Source organism: Musa acuminata, chromosome BXJ3-4 (assembly GCF_036884655.1).
Source record: "Musa acuminata AAA Group cultivar baxijiao chromosome BXJ3-4, Cavendish_Baxijiao_AAA, whole genome shotgun sequence".
Classification (NCBI taxonomy): Eukaryota; Viridiplantae; Streptophyta; class Magnoliopsida; order Zingiberales; family Musaceae; genus Musa; species Musa acuminata.
The window spans coordinates 1,741,920-1,757,461 of record NC_088352.1 but is presented as its reverse complement, the minus strand read 5'-3'; the positions used below and the strand labels follow the sequence as shown (position 1 = coordinate 1,757,461).

General features: G+C 40.3%; 2 protein-coding genes across 4 annotated transcripts; both read left to right on the top strand.

Annotated features, from left to right (window-relative positions):
- The first annotated feature begins 29 nt into the window (after positions 1 to 29).
- On the top strand, positions 30 to 7,521 carry LOC135634655 (ubiquitin carboxyl-terminal hydrolase 23-like). 2 transcript variants are annotated; one of them, XM_065145119.1, is made up of 12 exons: positions 30 to 481; positions 830 to 944; positions 1,469 to 1,579; positions 1,759 to 1,931; positions 2,729 to 3,055; positions 3,150 to 3,275; positions 4,039 to 4,695; positions 4,786 to 4,932; positions 5,015 to 5,507; positions 5,586 to 5,681; positions 5,781 to 5,871; positions 7,168 to 7,521. In XM_065145119.1, the coding sequence occupies exons 1-12, from the start codon at positions 161 to 163 to the stop codon at positions 7,328 to 7,330; spliced, it is 2,820 nt and encodes a 939-aa protein (XP_065001191.1). In that variant the 5' UTR covers positions 30 to 160; the 3' UTR covers positions 7,331 to 7,521. The 2 variants fall into 2 exon arrangements, with proteins under 2 accessions (XP_065001191.1, XP_065001190.1); XM_065145118.1 differs by having other exon boundaries at positions 5,015 to 5,681.
- A 3,760-nt stretch (positions 7,522 to 11,281) lies between these two features.
- Positions 11,282 to 14,929, top strand: LOC135635166 (bHLH transcription factor RHL1-like). 2 transcript variants are annotated; one of them, XM_065146051.1, is made up of 7 exons: positions 11,282 to 11,896; positions 12,017 to 12,100; positions 12,192 to 12,368; positions 12,634 to 12,699; positions 13,475 to 13,540; positions 13,801 to 13,869; positions 14,142 to 14,929. In XM_065146051.1, the coding sequence occupies exons 1-7, from the start codon at positions 11,396 to 11,398 to the stop codon at positions 14,493 to 14,495; spliced, it is 1,317 nt and encodes a 438-aa protein (XP_065002123.1). In that variant the 5' UTR covers positions 11,282 to 11,395; the 3' UTR covers positions 14,496 to 14,929. The 2 variants fall into 2 exon arrangements, with proteins under 2 accessions (XP_065002123.1, XP_065002124.1); XM_065146052.1 differs by lacking the exons at positions 13,475 to 13,540; positions 13,801 to 13,869.
- Positions 14,930 to 15,542: the final 613 nt, after the last annotated feature.

Below are 15,542 nucleotides of genomic sequence, written 5' to 3'. Positions count from 1 at the left end.
TAACGCATCGAGCAAGGCCAGAGGGGCAAGAAAAACACCAAGCGGTAGCGAAGCGGCGCCGAAACCCTTGTTACGCCTTGCCTCCCACTCTCTATCTCCCTCGCCTTCTCCCCGATCTCCGGGCTAACACCTTAGCCGCTTCGATCCCACCTCCGGTCCAATGGCGGAAGGATCGGCGGTGGCGGATAAACCGGAGTGTGCCGCGGCCCCCGCATCCGGGTTGTCTCGGGTGGAGAGCCTGTTCCATAGGAGGATCGAGTTCCACCCCGCGAGGAAGCCGTACTCTTCCTTCTCCAGTTCTGATGGGGATTTCCGCCTCGAAACCTTGAACCCCAGCTTGGGTCTCGACAGGCCGGCGGTTAGCCGTGGAGGGGCCTTTCAGGCCGGGGCGCCTTCTCCTGGGAAGCGATCGGGGGAGAGGGAGTTTTATGAGCACAGAATGGATCCTGAGCTTAGCTTTAGTATCACCTTCCGGAGAATAGTAAGTTTGTTGGGTTCTCGTGCAATTTGATTGAAACCTCGTTTAAGGAGGAACGAAGCTGTAGCTTCCGATCATCTATTGCTGCAATTTGTTGATGATGGGTTATTGTTTCTGATTCTGTTCTGTTCTGTTCCTAATGTTTATTGGACAAAACTTGCATTTCTTTTCTTCCTTTCCTCAAATCATCTTCCTATGCATTTTGTGGTGATTGTTTAAGGATAATGTACTTCTGTTCTAAGTTATTATGTCCGTTTACAATTTTTTGATATTTATTTATTTTGCCTTGAATATGAACCTTTTTTTTTTATCAATTCTGTTATGTGAACTTATGAAAATTGTGTCTTACAGGGTGCTGGACTAGCAAATCTTGGCAACACTTGTTTTCTCAATTCAGTCCTCCAATGCCTGACGTACACTGAGCCCTTTGCTGCTTATTTGCAAAGTGGAAAGCATAAATCTTCTTGTAAGTTCTTTTTCCTACTCATTTATATGTTTTATTTAGGTGGTGTATTCTCCCACATCACTGTGCTTTTATTCATCAATTTTACATGGGCCACCGAAGTTGCCTACACAATATTTGCTTTCTTTCTTAGATTAGGTAAGTACACTAGGAATGCGGGTTAAGAATTTATGTGATGTGGTGTCATGTTAGTAATATACATCTTGTTTCCAATTAATCTTTATCTAATAACAACAACAGCAGCACAAAGAAATATCCCTATTAACCACAGTTTTTTTGCCAAACTTTTGATCTTGCTTTCCTGTTTAGTTGTGAACTCTATTTCTTTGGAAATTTCTTGTGCTAGTTTTTGTAATCAAAATGGACAAAACTGCCTGTTTGTTCCCTCTTTGTATTTTATTGTTGCCATTATATTGCTAGTTGTTGTTGCACATCAATTCATATGTTCTTATTGTATTTAACATTTGTCAGTTCTCTATCTGTTGGAGAAATTTGTTACTAAAATGTCTTCAATTTTTTGTCCATAGGTCATACAGCTGGATTTTGTGCAATGTGCGCTCTTCAGAATCATGTCATCACTGCTTTACAGTCAAATGGAAAGATATTATCACCTTCTCATCTTGTCAAGAACTTGCGTTGTATCCTTATTATGCTGCACAGTTATTACAACTTCTCTACAAAATGTTTCCTCTAATAAAATTATTATTTTGTTCAACCACCAGATTCAATGATTATTTAATTTTAAATTAACATCTTAGATAGTGACCTTGTTGTTCTGTTTTTTAGTTTAAAATGGCAAACCTTAACTCCATCTTAGGCATATCACGCAATTTTCGTAATTCCAGACAAGAGGATGCACATGAATACATGGTTAACTTGCTTGAATCCATGCATAAATGTTGTTTACCATCCGGAGTCCCAAGTGAGTCGCCTGGTGCTTATGAGAAAAGTTTGGTGCACAAGATATTTGGTGGCCATCTCAGGAGCCAGGTAACTCTATGGATTTGCAATTATAAATATGCAATTTTAATGCTTATTTATTGGTATTAGATAAAGGATCTAATTGTCTTAGGAGACACTTCACCTGAAAGGAAAATCTAAGCAAACAAATCCAGTCTGTAATGTCAATGTTACTATTCCTTTGAACGGAGAATTTGTTTTTGGACATTTGAAGTCTCATTTATAAAAGTCCATTATGGCAAAACTTCTTGAGTAATTGGTGAACTTAGAGATTGCATGCTTGAAGAATGCGATGTGACCTTAGCCATGAATTGTTCCTGAGGCATGATTTTGTGCATACTAAAGCCTATCTGGGAGAATCCCTTAGCTTACAAACAATCTCTCTCTCTCTCTCTCTCTCTCTCTCTCTCTCTCTTCCAAAAACACATATATGGTTTCCAGAGCATTAGGAGGTTATGCCAAAAAATATGCCGACTTTGATTGTAAAACCTAATATAACTTAATGTTTAATGAGACAACTGTGGTTTAAAAGATGGTCTTTGATTATAAAGAACTAGAACATAATGTTTAATGATGACAACTGTGGGTTTTACAAACTTTGGTGAAACCCAAGTGTAAAAGATGGCCTTCATATTTTGTTCAAAAAGTACATTGGTAACCATTCTCACCAATGTCTGCTTTAAATTTCACCTCCGTTCTCATTTTATGTTTATATCAAAGTCAGCCATTGAGGATCTGTTCTTATTGTCTTTTGTCTCGTTCCCTTTGGATTGTTGAAAACTTGAAATACCTGTAAGTTACAAGACAATGCACTTTTTTTTTTGCAGGTTAAATGCACACAGTGTTCCTACTCTTCCAGTAAATTTGATCCCTTCGTAGACTTGAGCCTTGAAATAGCAAAGGCTGATTCTTTGTGGAAGGCACTTACACATTTCACTGCTGTCGAGCAATTAGATGGAGGTGAGAGGCAGTACCAGTGCCAGCACTGCAAGGAGAAAGTTAGGGCCTTAAAGCAACTTACTATTCACAAGGCCCCATATGTTCTCACTATCCATCTCAAACGTTTTAGTTCTTATGTTCCTGGTCAGAAGATCGACAAAAAAGTGGATTTTGAGCCCACTCTTGACTTGAAACCTTTCCTCAGTGATCAACATGTGTGTAAATATTTAAGTAGTGATTCTTCCTTTATAAAAATGCTAAATATTTCTGTTTAGATCTTATTATTTATCCATTCTTGATATTTTGCAGGGTGGAGATGTAAAATACACCCTTTATGGTGTCTTGGTGCATGCGGGTTGGAGTACCCACTCTGGACACTACTTTTGTTATGTTCGCACCTCAAGTGGCATGTGGCATTCTCTTGATGATAACCAGGTCTTATTATTTACTGTGTTTGATGATGTGTTGTTATATACATGCAATTCTGTAGATAAACTGATAACAGAGAAAGTTAAGTTTGGATGACTATATTATGTACTTTTGCAATGGACATTCAACATTAGAACAGGTTTATCTGATCTCCTTCCTGATGGAAGAAACTCTCATATGGTGCTTTTTGACGTTTGTTTGCTGTTCTTCCTTTCATGGGGTGAAAGGAAGAAACATGTTTTCTTTGGAAGGTATTTGAAAAATGCATATTGAAAGCACTTGAATATGGAGGATACTAACAGATAATACAAGAAAGATAAATTAATTGCAGAACATTAATCAGCATACGTCATGCAGATTTTTCTTGGGTCATGGGGTGGAAGGAAGAAACATGTTTTTCTTAGGTAGGCATTTGGAAAATGCATATTGAAAGCACTTGAATATAGAGGATACTAACAGATAATACAAGAAAGATAAATTGATTGCAGAGCATTAATCAGCATACATTATGCAGATTTTCCTACTCATCATGGGGTGGAAGGAAGAAGCATGTTTTTCTTAGGTAGGTATTTGGAAAATGCACATTGAAAGCACTTGAATATAGAGGATACTAACAGATAATACAAGAAAGATAAATTAATTGCAGAGCATTAATCAGCATACATTATGCAGATTTTCCTACTGGTCATTGATGAAAGTTCATTTTTGATATGCTTTTTCTATTAACAATTGTGTTCCTCTGTTGATTCTGTCAAACATTGATTTGCAGGTTGGCCAGGTCAGTGAAAAGACTGTATTAGCACAGAAAGCATATATGCTATTTTATGTCCGTGACAGAACTTCTTTGCCAAAGGGATCAGTCAATATGGTCCACAAAGATAACATTTCTGCTAATGCTACTGAAAGGAAACTGATTTCTGAATCATCCTTGGCCCTAAATGGGGCAGTTAAGAATTGTGTCAGAACTTGTAACACCAATGTTCAATCTGGTTCAGTAAAGGACACTTTGTCACTTCACCCTTTGCCTCAAACAATTTTGACTTTGCAAAAAAGTAAAACCCCTGCTTTGAATGAAGTTCCAGAAGTGCAAATTGACAGAGAGGCAATAGGAAGAGAAACGTCCACTTTGCAACCAGATGGAGATTCCTTGCCAGAAGGATTACAGCAAACAACATCAACATCTGTAACCCTTCAGGTGATGAGAAAAGATTTCATGGTGGAGGAAGCTAAAGCCACTTGTAGAATTGATGCTACTTTTATCCTTGGAAGTCATCAATCAGATGGTGAAAGAGGTCAAATATCCGGGAGCACTAATGAAGAGGTGAAGTCAGTTGGGGTTATTGCTGTGCTGAATAACTCTAGCTGCACTCGCCCGAAGTCTCAGAAACATGAAAACAAACTTCTCAAAGAAAGACATATGGCTAAGGTAACTTCAAAACTGTTTCATGTTACTTATGCCAGATGCTGGTTGTGTGCAGCCGCACTTTGTCTGACTTGTCACCTTATCCAATCTCAGGACAATGATGCTGAAAAAGGAATTTTGCAGATGCACGATATGCTTTGCAATGCAGTAAATGGCATACCTGAAGAAAATCGAAAAATCAAACTTTTAAATGGATTTACTAGGAAGGAAGCAAATGGCAGAGCACCAGTGGGAAATCTGGTATAGTTTTGTTGTACTTTTTCTTCGAGATCCTGTTTTTTGCTATTTTGAGTATTAATGTTTTCCTTGTTTGCTTGGCTAGACCACTCATCACAATGAGTGGTGCTCATCTAGCATGCTATCCCATGTGGAAAACCTTCATAAGCAGGAGAAGCCAAGGTTGGTTAATTTGCCAAAGAGACTAGACACTGCAAACAGCTTTGTTCAGGAGGATACTTTTAAAGACAACAGCAGAATAGACAATTTAAAGCAGCTGAAGCCAAAGAAGATTGCTAAGCGTCCGTTAAGAGGCATTTGTTTTGGCCGGAACCATATATTTTTTGCTTCTTTAAATCTGCACAAGATTAAGAAAGTTAGGAAAAGCAAAAAACAGCCTTCAAGTTATAAAATATTGCTAAAAGATATTCCTGATGATATCAACACAAATGATCTGGCTGCATCCACTTCTGAGGCCACTGTACGTGAGCATTGTCATGAGAAACACTGCCGATCTGGACTGGTAGAAGACAATAATTCCAAAATGGTGAAGAGTGGGAACTATTGCAATGGTGAATCACTTAGTTCTACCAATAGAGGTGATAAGTCGAAGAATACTAATAAGAATGTAACACTTGATAATTTTGGGTTACCAAGAATATGCTTGAGTTCTGCAGAAAAATTGCTTAGCTCGAGAGCCACGTATACAGATGACAAAGGTATCCATCATGATTTTATGAACCTGCTGATGGGGGAGTTGAAAGAAACTACTGGTGAATATCTGCAATATCTGGTTTTACTTGTCAGCCATTACATTTTTTGTTCTTATAATTGTTGTTGCTTACTAATCATTTGCCACATTGGGGATGCAGTTTCAAGATGGGATGATGTAGAATTGCCTAAATTGGAAAATGGGCCAGAAAGCTCAAGAAATACCAGCATTGGATATGTATTGGATGAATGGTAAGGCTCTTTCCTTCACTTCTGCATGATATTTATGGTGATCAACAAAACATGCTCTACTGTTATACCTTACAAGTAGATCCTAAATTATAGTCACTTTATCATTCAAAAGAGTATCTGGAACCTAAATGTATGATCGCATGCTTGTGGATTTCTTCAATAAAGTGATGAATGAAGACCAATATGTAAAGTCTTGAGCTGTTAATAGTTTCGGGATTGACATAGAATAATCAAAATAGCCATAATACTGTTCCTCATAAATCAATTCTTTTAGTGTAATTTGCACTAATCTTAGTTAGCTTCTATTATGCATACCTTTAACCAAATCTAGAAAAGACGTTTGTCTACTTGCATGGCCCCTGGGACTTCAAGTCTCTGCTTTTAAAAATGCTTGTCATTGCTATGGTCTTGCTTGCTGACAATAATTCGTCTGATGGTTTACCTTTCTTCATAGATCACTATTGTCAGCACAAGTGTAGGAATAACTAGCTTTGAAAAGACATGAACAAGAACGATGCTGAAAGATATATTCGAGATGGCTAGCATTGTTAACTTGTCATATATATTATAATATCAGAAAATAGATATCTTGAAATAACCTATGGAAAGTGCCATTGTATTCTATATAATCAACTGTTTCTGTAGGTTCTAATTTAAACCTCAAATCAGGTCCCAGACAGCTTCAGTGTCCTTGTTGAATTTATATGTTTGTTCATTGTTTATGTTACTTCAATTTTTTTTTTGTTTTTTTTGTTTGTGAAGACTCAAACATTTAAAAATTGATAGCCCTTCCATGGACCTTGAGGATGGCCAGTAAACTATAGCTGATCTTTGGTTTCCAACTGTCAATAGCTATTAACAAAAATGATGATGTGAAGATATACTTGCACAATATGTGACTGGTTTCTTCCATATTTTACTTTTAAGAAAAGCTAAATGGTTGGTTGATTTGATGTTAAAAAATATATTCTCGGTTCAGAGTCCAACATCTTTGATAAGTGCACTACCGATGTCTGTCTTTGGATTCATCTGTCGACCTTGACAATACTTTGCTTGGAATGGGTTAGCACTTTCCATTCTTCATAGTCATCCGAACCGGTCATCCTAACAAGTTTCTGTGGGCATTGGCTTTCGATTCCAACTAATGGTCATGCATTCTTACCCTGCAGCTTCTTGCGGTCGAATTAAATTTCATGCTATTACTTCATACATGAATTAACTCACTTGAATTGACATGCAATCTGCTGCAGCTGCTCTTTCTTCAATTTCTTTTTCCTGATTTTTAAATCATCTCAGGGATGAGGAATACGACCAAGGCAAGAGGAAGAAGTTGAGGAAGTCCCAACAATCTTTTGGTGGGCCAAACCCATTCCAAGAGACTGCCAATGCGAAAGCACATCAGAAGTTAAATTCAGAGCTGGGGCAAACAAAACGAGGGAACCAACCCTTGAGGATATGACGGCAAAAAGAGAGACAAAAAATTGCTGTAATTGTATCTCGGTTTTAGCTAATAATTAATTTTATCTTTTTTTTTTTCTTTATTTCTCCGAAGATTAAGACAACTACGGATGAAACATTGTATTCACTATTCGAGAGTAAATTGCAAGTGAGAATGGCCCAAGGTGCAGGCCATTCTTTTCTTGGTTTTCAGGATACCAGATATTGGACATGGATTTCTCTCTCTCAATTAATGAGATTGGAGAACGCTCCTTCTTGGCAGCCATTCGCAGAGTACATTCAACCACATCACCAGAGTCGTCAGCTTCCACATTGAGGTGGCCAACAAACCTCTGGATGGATGTCCGAGTGGAGCTTGCATTAAGTATACTATCGTCTGGACTTGTGTCTTTTTCTTCCACAACTTCTATATGATGTTCATGATCAGTACCAAGTTACTGATGTTTGCTATTGACTCTCTTTTAACTGTTTATCTTACCAGGGGTGACGATTGGATGTCGCCAGATATCCCGAGGTGTCAACTCTTATTGATCTCGCAGGAACTTGGATTTTTCTCGTGATACCGAACAAAGCCTTCATCAAGCTGCTTCCCTACTAAAATCACAGCTGTTCGGTTTTCTTTCTTCCTGCTCTCTTCCTCGATTGCCAGACTTGAAGGGCCACATTGGCGACACGAATGTCGTTAGGTAATGGACCAAACATCGTTTCCTTTTGTGCAATAAATTATATATAAATGATACTTCTGTGTGCAGATATATATGAAGCTTTGCTAACATCCCAAAAATTGATAGTTGAATTAATCATGGGAATGCATAAATTTATTCTCTTTTTGAGCTGGTGAAAAGCCTTGTGAACGTTCATGAGTTCTTGCTGGTTTATTTTTGCGCTCTAGGCATCCAGTAACAGTTTAAACTTTAGTAAAGTATAAACAATTATTATATTTATTTATAGGACTAATCATATGAACAATATCAATTAGCTGCATAAAGTATGATCGAACCTAGATATTGTATGGTCCGTTGTAACCCTAACATTGTAGTTTCAATTGATAGCAATTACATATTTAACATAAAAGAAATAATCCGAACCCAAATAGTTGGGATTTATGATTACAGTTGTTATTGTAGAAACAATCTTACTAATCGTATTGAGAATATTGATTAGCTGCATAGAATACAATGGAACTTAGGTGTTATATTCCATCTTGCATAGCCTTAGCAAGTATATCATATATCTTCTAACATTTTGTTTGAAGAGGATGGATGATTTCATAGTTACCAAATTTCAGCTAAAAGAATAATAATAATTGCTGTAGAACTTTGTTTTTTTTTCCTTGTTTTCGTTGTACAATTAGTATCTGAAGCAGGAGGTGTGATTGTTTGCTTGAATGATTATATTTGGGGAAATGTGAAGAGGGTGTGGGCATGTGGAGAGAAAAAGGGGAGAGAGAGAGAGAGAGAGAGAGAGAGAGAGAGAGAGGTGGATATCTGAGGAGAATCAACCTTTCCCAAAGCTAATCATATGTGTGGTGAGGCTTTGTCGTCCCTCCTTTAGATTGGAGAGGCAATGCAATGCGAGCCACAAGAGTTCCTTGTGCCATGCCTGTGGTCAACCCATCCCTGTCAGCCTTTGTCTTTGACTTTTGTGACCAAAGATAGGATGTAAGATTGCAGGAGACTCCTGTAAGAAGTGTTCGAGATCTGGGGATTTGACTTTGGGGGATTTCTATTGACCTGGTGGTGGACTGATTTCTTAAGAGTCAACTCACACAATACCATGTGGGTATTTAAAAAAATAAACAAAATTAAAAGGCAAGAGAATATATATATATATATATATATATATATATATATATATATATATATAGGATAATTATCTCATTGGATCGGATAGTTGATCCTAACAAGAACTCATCCAATTATCGTTACCTATACTATTGACTTCTAGGAACGAAATTATGAGGTTCATTAATTATCGCCAAGCTCCTCTTCTCTGCATCCTTATTAACCTAATATGACACATGATACATCCTTTCTTTGTATATATAGCCTCTAACCTCTGTCATTGGATACCGTTTTGGCTAGTATTTTTGAGCTGACATCTAAGTGGATACTTGAACCTTAATTAGTGGCAATGATAGCATTAAAACAAAAGCTCAGAGTGCTGTCCCTTACTGGCAAATTACATGTCACTTTTGCTGCTTTATGATTTTGTCTGTTCTCTAAGATTTAGTGTGCATGGAAATTTTGGGGGCTCATCATGGAAGGTTTTGTTCATTAAGCTTTCTGATTTAGTGTAATGGCAGATTATGTTGTCAATTCTTTTTTGTGGTTAGCAACAAAGTGGAGGTTGATTTGTAGAACGCACTTCATTAAGTGTGCCGCAACAGAAAATAAAATGCATCCATTAGCATCTTTGTAGTTCAGATTCATGAAAGAAAATTTGTACTTTGGGATCTGCATCGAAGAATGTATGAGCTTACAGTTGTTGATTAGTTTGACAACTTTGATTAGCTTGTTATGTTAGCTCCTAGAAGTTAATTAAGCATTAACATGAATAGATATAAAGGTCTGCATTATCTTGAGGCAGTAAGACAAATCTTGTGATATGTGAAAACTATGGTTTAAAAAGAATATCTTTTTGGACCCAAAATAAGACAACTTAAGATAGTATAGTATGGCTTTCACCTAATTAGTTAGTATGGTAGTGTATACCCGAGCTAATTTTCACTACTAGTGATGTCGAATGCTCGTTAAATGTCTTGTGCGATTACTATGATCACTATCTAATGTCTTATGTGATGATTATCACTTTTCTCTTGAATAGTGAGTTCTATAGGATGATGTATTCATAACTTTTCTCTTCGATTCTCAAGTCAATATTTGTTCATATTAGACGAATGATGAGTCTAAGAGTTTTGAATAAGTTTCGAAGTTCAAAATTAAAAAGAATATACTCAAATACTCTTAATTCTTAATATTTATTTTATAAGCATAGTTGATTATAGAAGATTAAATGCATGCTATGCATAGTGGACACATTGACGTTTCTCAACTGATTAGATTGTACCTATCGAGCTTTCATCAATTACGGATGATCATCTTATCAAGTACACTAAGAATTTATCATTTTTGTTATTTTACTTTACGATACTACAATATATCTATTTGATAAGCCAACGAACCAATATTCAACACTCTATTCAAATATATATACATGAGAAATGAAAGTATGCATAATTAGACCGTAAATGGATCAAGGAAGAGGGCTGGATTAAGAAAAGCAATAGAATAATATAGCTCACCGTTGATGTGGATTCCATATGAATTCATGGACCTACTGCTAACAATTAAAGTCTAATCATTCTCATCATCGAATATGAAGACGTCACATACGTGGTTGATGTCATTACCAAATCCTTCCCTTGGGGGATAAATGCCAACAAAATTTACTCGTGCATACACAAACATGTATACTGTATGTATACGATGTATATTCTCAACCTATTCACCGATGGAAAGCGAGACAAGACAAGAAATCCGAGGTCAAACGCGTAATCATCACTCAGATCAACCTCGGAATCTGACGGATGTGATTTGTCCCCGTTGTAGACCCCACCACCCGGCCCCCAAAATAAAACGGAGCAACATCATTCCCAGTCATCCTTCGCCGTCACCCAGATCGGAGCCGACGGGGAGTCGTAACTGCCCAAAGCTTGCGCAATGTGACCCACATTGAGACCAATACGAGCCAGGTAAGGTTACGGGTGACTGAAAATAATTTGCAAAACTACTTCACCCGCCCTCCTCTTCCCCTCGCCAGTAGTCATTAATTAACTTAATTACTTACTTAAGGATAAGGTAGTAATAAATTAAATAATTAATCCCGAGATTAAGTTAATTAGAAAAATCCCAATATAAGTTACGACGCATATCACGAAATGCTCGTCTCCCCCTGCTCACTACCCTCTTGCATCTCTGTCGACTCCGACACGATACTTCTTTTCCGGCTTCTTTTCCCTCCCCAATCCCAAACCCTAACCCTAACCCTCGCCGTGAAACTGGGGATGCAGCCGAGCAATAGAGAGATGCCGGGCATGGCGTCGTCTCTCAACGGCATCTCCCACACCTCGGCCGCCGCCGCGGCCCACGTCGCGCTCCGGGAGCTGCAGAACGGCCACGGCCTGCCTGCGCCGTTCGATCACGCAGGCGGCGGTGTCGGCCACGACGACTTCCTCGACCAGATGCTCTCCAACCTGCCCTCCGCCTGGGCCGAGCTCGGGAACCCCAGGCCCGCCTGGGTCCCCCCTTCCGACGCTCCCACGGCGGGGCAGAGGCTCTTCAGCGCTGGCCGCGCCGGAGAGTCAGCGGAGGAGATGCAGTACGACGAGTCATTGCTGCTCGCCAACCGGCTCCGGCAGCACCAGATCAGCGGCGGGAGCTCGCCGACGGGGGAGGCGCTGATGCTCCAGCTCAGCCGCAGCGGCCAGCAGCAGATGCTATCTGGGCTGCTCCCGCTGCCGCTGACTCTGGGGAGCGCTGGCTCCGCCGATTCCCCCAACCCCACCGTACGTTGCTCTAATTCTCCTTCCTTTCATCCTCTTTACTCGAAGAAATCCATTTATTTGGGACGAGAAGAAACCAAACAAAACAAACTGCGTTGTAAAATCTCGATCTTTGAGTGAAAGGGCGGCGATGGGCTATACAATGGATTCGGGGGATCGCTTCAGCTCGCTGAATCGGTGAATCAACAGAGTTTCCATCATCCCCAGGTTCTACCAAACCATCGTAACATTCTCCAGATGAAGCTTTTCATTCTGTTTGAGCATTTCTCATTGGTCGATGCCCGAACTCAAAAACCAGAGCGCGCCGATGCCGGGCCAGAACTTTGGAGCAGCGCCACCGGCGGCCGGAGCGGGGCAGACTCCAGCTGCGTCAACCTTGGCGTCGGCCTCCGCCGGTGGTGGCTCGGGACCGCCGAGGCAGAGGGTGAGGGCGCGGAGGGGCCAGGCTACTGATCCTCACAGCATCGCCGAGAGGGTAAGCCGTGACAGAAATCAACCAAAAAGATCAATTTTTTTTCCTTAGAAAATTGCTTTTTCACACGAAAGGATCGAGAAATTGAGAACATTGAAGGCCCAGAAACCTGTAGGCCTCTGCATTAAATGCTCTCCTCCCTTCCCTCGGTACTCGCTGCAACATGATTCAGATTTGTTCTGTACTGCACCTTCTGCTGTCTCACCATTTGTTTGCATCTCTTCAGTCATTTCTCTTATGTTTTGTTCTTTGTTTTCTACGCACACAGCTTCGCAGGGAGAGAATCGCAGAGAGGATGAAAGCTCTGCAGGAGTTGGTGCCCAACGCCAATAAGGTATTAAAATCTTCTGTGTCTCCTCCTATCATTATTTCTTTTGTTCTTTTATCTTTTTCTGTTCTGGAGAAAATGCTACATCATTAAAGCAAAGTTGAAAGCTGGAGAATATGGGAATAGAAAATGAGATGAATGATTCTGTCTGTATACATACATATATATCTGTATGCTTCTTCTACTTTTTAATAAGAAGTATAATAGTGTTAGGATCCCTTTTTTCCGTATAAAGCATCCAACATTGCTTCTAACTTTGCTCATAGATGATGATGTTTATGAAGATAATGGTCTGCATATTGTAGGAGTTAGATTACATTAGCTTCTACCATGGTATTCACCATGTGAAGGTGATTAAGAGAGTTGCATGCCTAATTAATGACTCTCAGATGAATAAGCAATATATATATTGTATATACGTCCATGTTTACTTGTGCATCTGACTGCTGGGCTTCAGAGTTGGTGAGGAGGAAGCATACCAACAAATTAATAGGTGGTCCATAACCACAAGAAGAATTTAACGTAGATATGAGCAAAATAATTTAATGAGCAGAACAAACATTGTCAACACGAAAGTTCAACTTCAGTATCATCATTGCTATTATGCTCATCATATGTTGTGCTTGCTACTCTGCCAAAGCCAGAATTTTTTGACTTGTTGGAAGAAGACAATGGATGAGAAAGAAAGCAGAAGACTGCTTCTTTTATTGTCTTCTTTTTCTTTCCGGGTTAGTTTTCTGTTATATGTTCTTAAGAGGTCGTATGAATTGGTGGATTCCAGACGGACAAGGCGTCGATGCTGGATGAGATCATCGACTACGTCAAGTTCCTCCAGCTTCAAGTCAAGGCAAACTCCTCTCTTCCTCCCTTTCCTCTTGTTTCTGTTTGTTGCTTCGCCATGAGATCTGCCTTCTCTCTGGAAACGTACGTTTGACACCAAAGTCAACGATCTCCTTAGACAAATCCGGACAAAGATCCCGGATCTTGATTGGCTCGCACATAGTTGCGAGTTGATCCATGTGCCCTAGTCAGCGGTATCCTACCGACACCAGCATCACAGATATGGACGCGGTGGTTGACTATGGTGATTTTTTTTTGGGCGCACAGGTGCTGAGCATGAGCAGGTTGGGCGGAGCCGCGGCGGTTGCGCCGCTGGTGGCTGATATGGCTTCGGAGGTAGTAATTACCGGTCTCCACTCTTCTTCCTCTTCTCCTATTCCTGTGGTTTTCTTCTTTTACCTTTGATGCCATACCGTATTCTTCGAGCATGGGGATATCCTGGGCTCGGTGATGGCGACGACCGATCGAGGCAGGAAGCACTAACAGCGACACGCGTGCTGCTAACTGAATTCCCCAAACTATCCCCCGCTCTCTCTTTCTCTATCTTGGTTTTGGGTTGTTTAGTGTATGATTAGAGAAGGATTAATGGCGGGGGGTGAAATGAACAGGGGCAAAGCGGGGCGGGAAGAGACGGAGCGAACGACGGCGCGGCGGGAAGCAGCGACAGCCTGACGGTGACGGAGCACCAGGTGGCGAAGATGATGGAGGAGGACATGGGGTCAGCGATGCAGTATCTGCAGGGGAAGGGCCTCTGCCTCATGCCCATCTCCCTCGCCTCCGCCATCTCCTCCGTTACCGCCGGCCACCTCGGCCACGGCCTCGTCCCGGGCGTCCTTCCTCCCAATCCCAGCGGCGACGCCCCCTCCTCCCCCGGCGTGTCGGCGCTCACGGCCCAGTCCACCATGGCGGCCGAAGCCACCAAGGATGGCGTTGCCGCCTCCAAAAGCCTGAGCTCGAAATAGAGGAAAGGAAGCAAGGTTCATTCCAGAAAAACGTCAAAAGGCGGGAAAGGAGTGGACCTGCGTCGGACTTTTGTCGTCGTCTCTTCTTTTGCTTTCGTTTTCTGTCTGTCTGTATCAACTTTCTGTGTGTCTTCCTTCAATTCTCACCCAATGTTATAGCTTACCCCTTTGTGCTTACTTGTCCTTTTATCTTTGTTGTCTATGTACATGATAAAGTTGTAATAATGTGATGATAAAGTGGGAATGGGGGAAAAGCTTGTGAGGAAGATAGACATTTATTTACGAGGTCAAAAGGCTAGTGTTAGTGGGGGTTGAGTAGGGATTGGTACATCAAACGACAATATGAAACAGTGGGTAAAGGAGAGAGACGGGCAAGTTTGTCTTTGTATAATGAAGCGATTGATTATAAATGAAGTCAAACAGGTGGTGATGGACTGCTAATAGGCTATAATAATAACTAGGAGACGATGTGAGAGGCAGAGCACTACTGCTCAGCTTCATGTCCCCATCTGCTGCACGTCTTGCCTCCTCTCTCTCTCTCTCTCTCTCTGTAATGGTAGTCTGTGTCGTTTTGTATTGAGGCTAACATTCTCTCATAATTAGAGAGAGAAGTAATGGGTTGGGTAGGTGCTGCGTTTCCTATCTTTTATAATTTCTTAGTTTATGTTGACTAATGAAGAAAAATTCAACCGCTGCTCTCTTTGTTTTTTTTTTTGTATTTTGAGAGAAGAAATCAAGTGGGAGATGATTTGAATTTATCTTTTTTTATCAAAACTAAAGGCCCTTTGTTGTCACAATGATACCAACAACAAGCCTATGTTGTTATCATAACTTGGTAATTATTAAGAGCAATCAAATATATTTGTCATGCGAATCCTCCCTACAAGTGGCATGATCATCAAATTCATGAGATGATGGAGCACTTGTGTACTGAGATGATCACTCGTGATTGATTTAATCATAATCATAAGATTGCTTCTTTACGATATGATATTAATGTTCCCGTGATAACAATTATCGAGCAAGATTATGTACGTCAACCCTCCC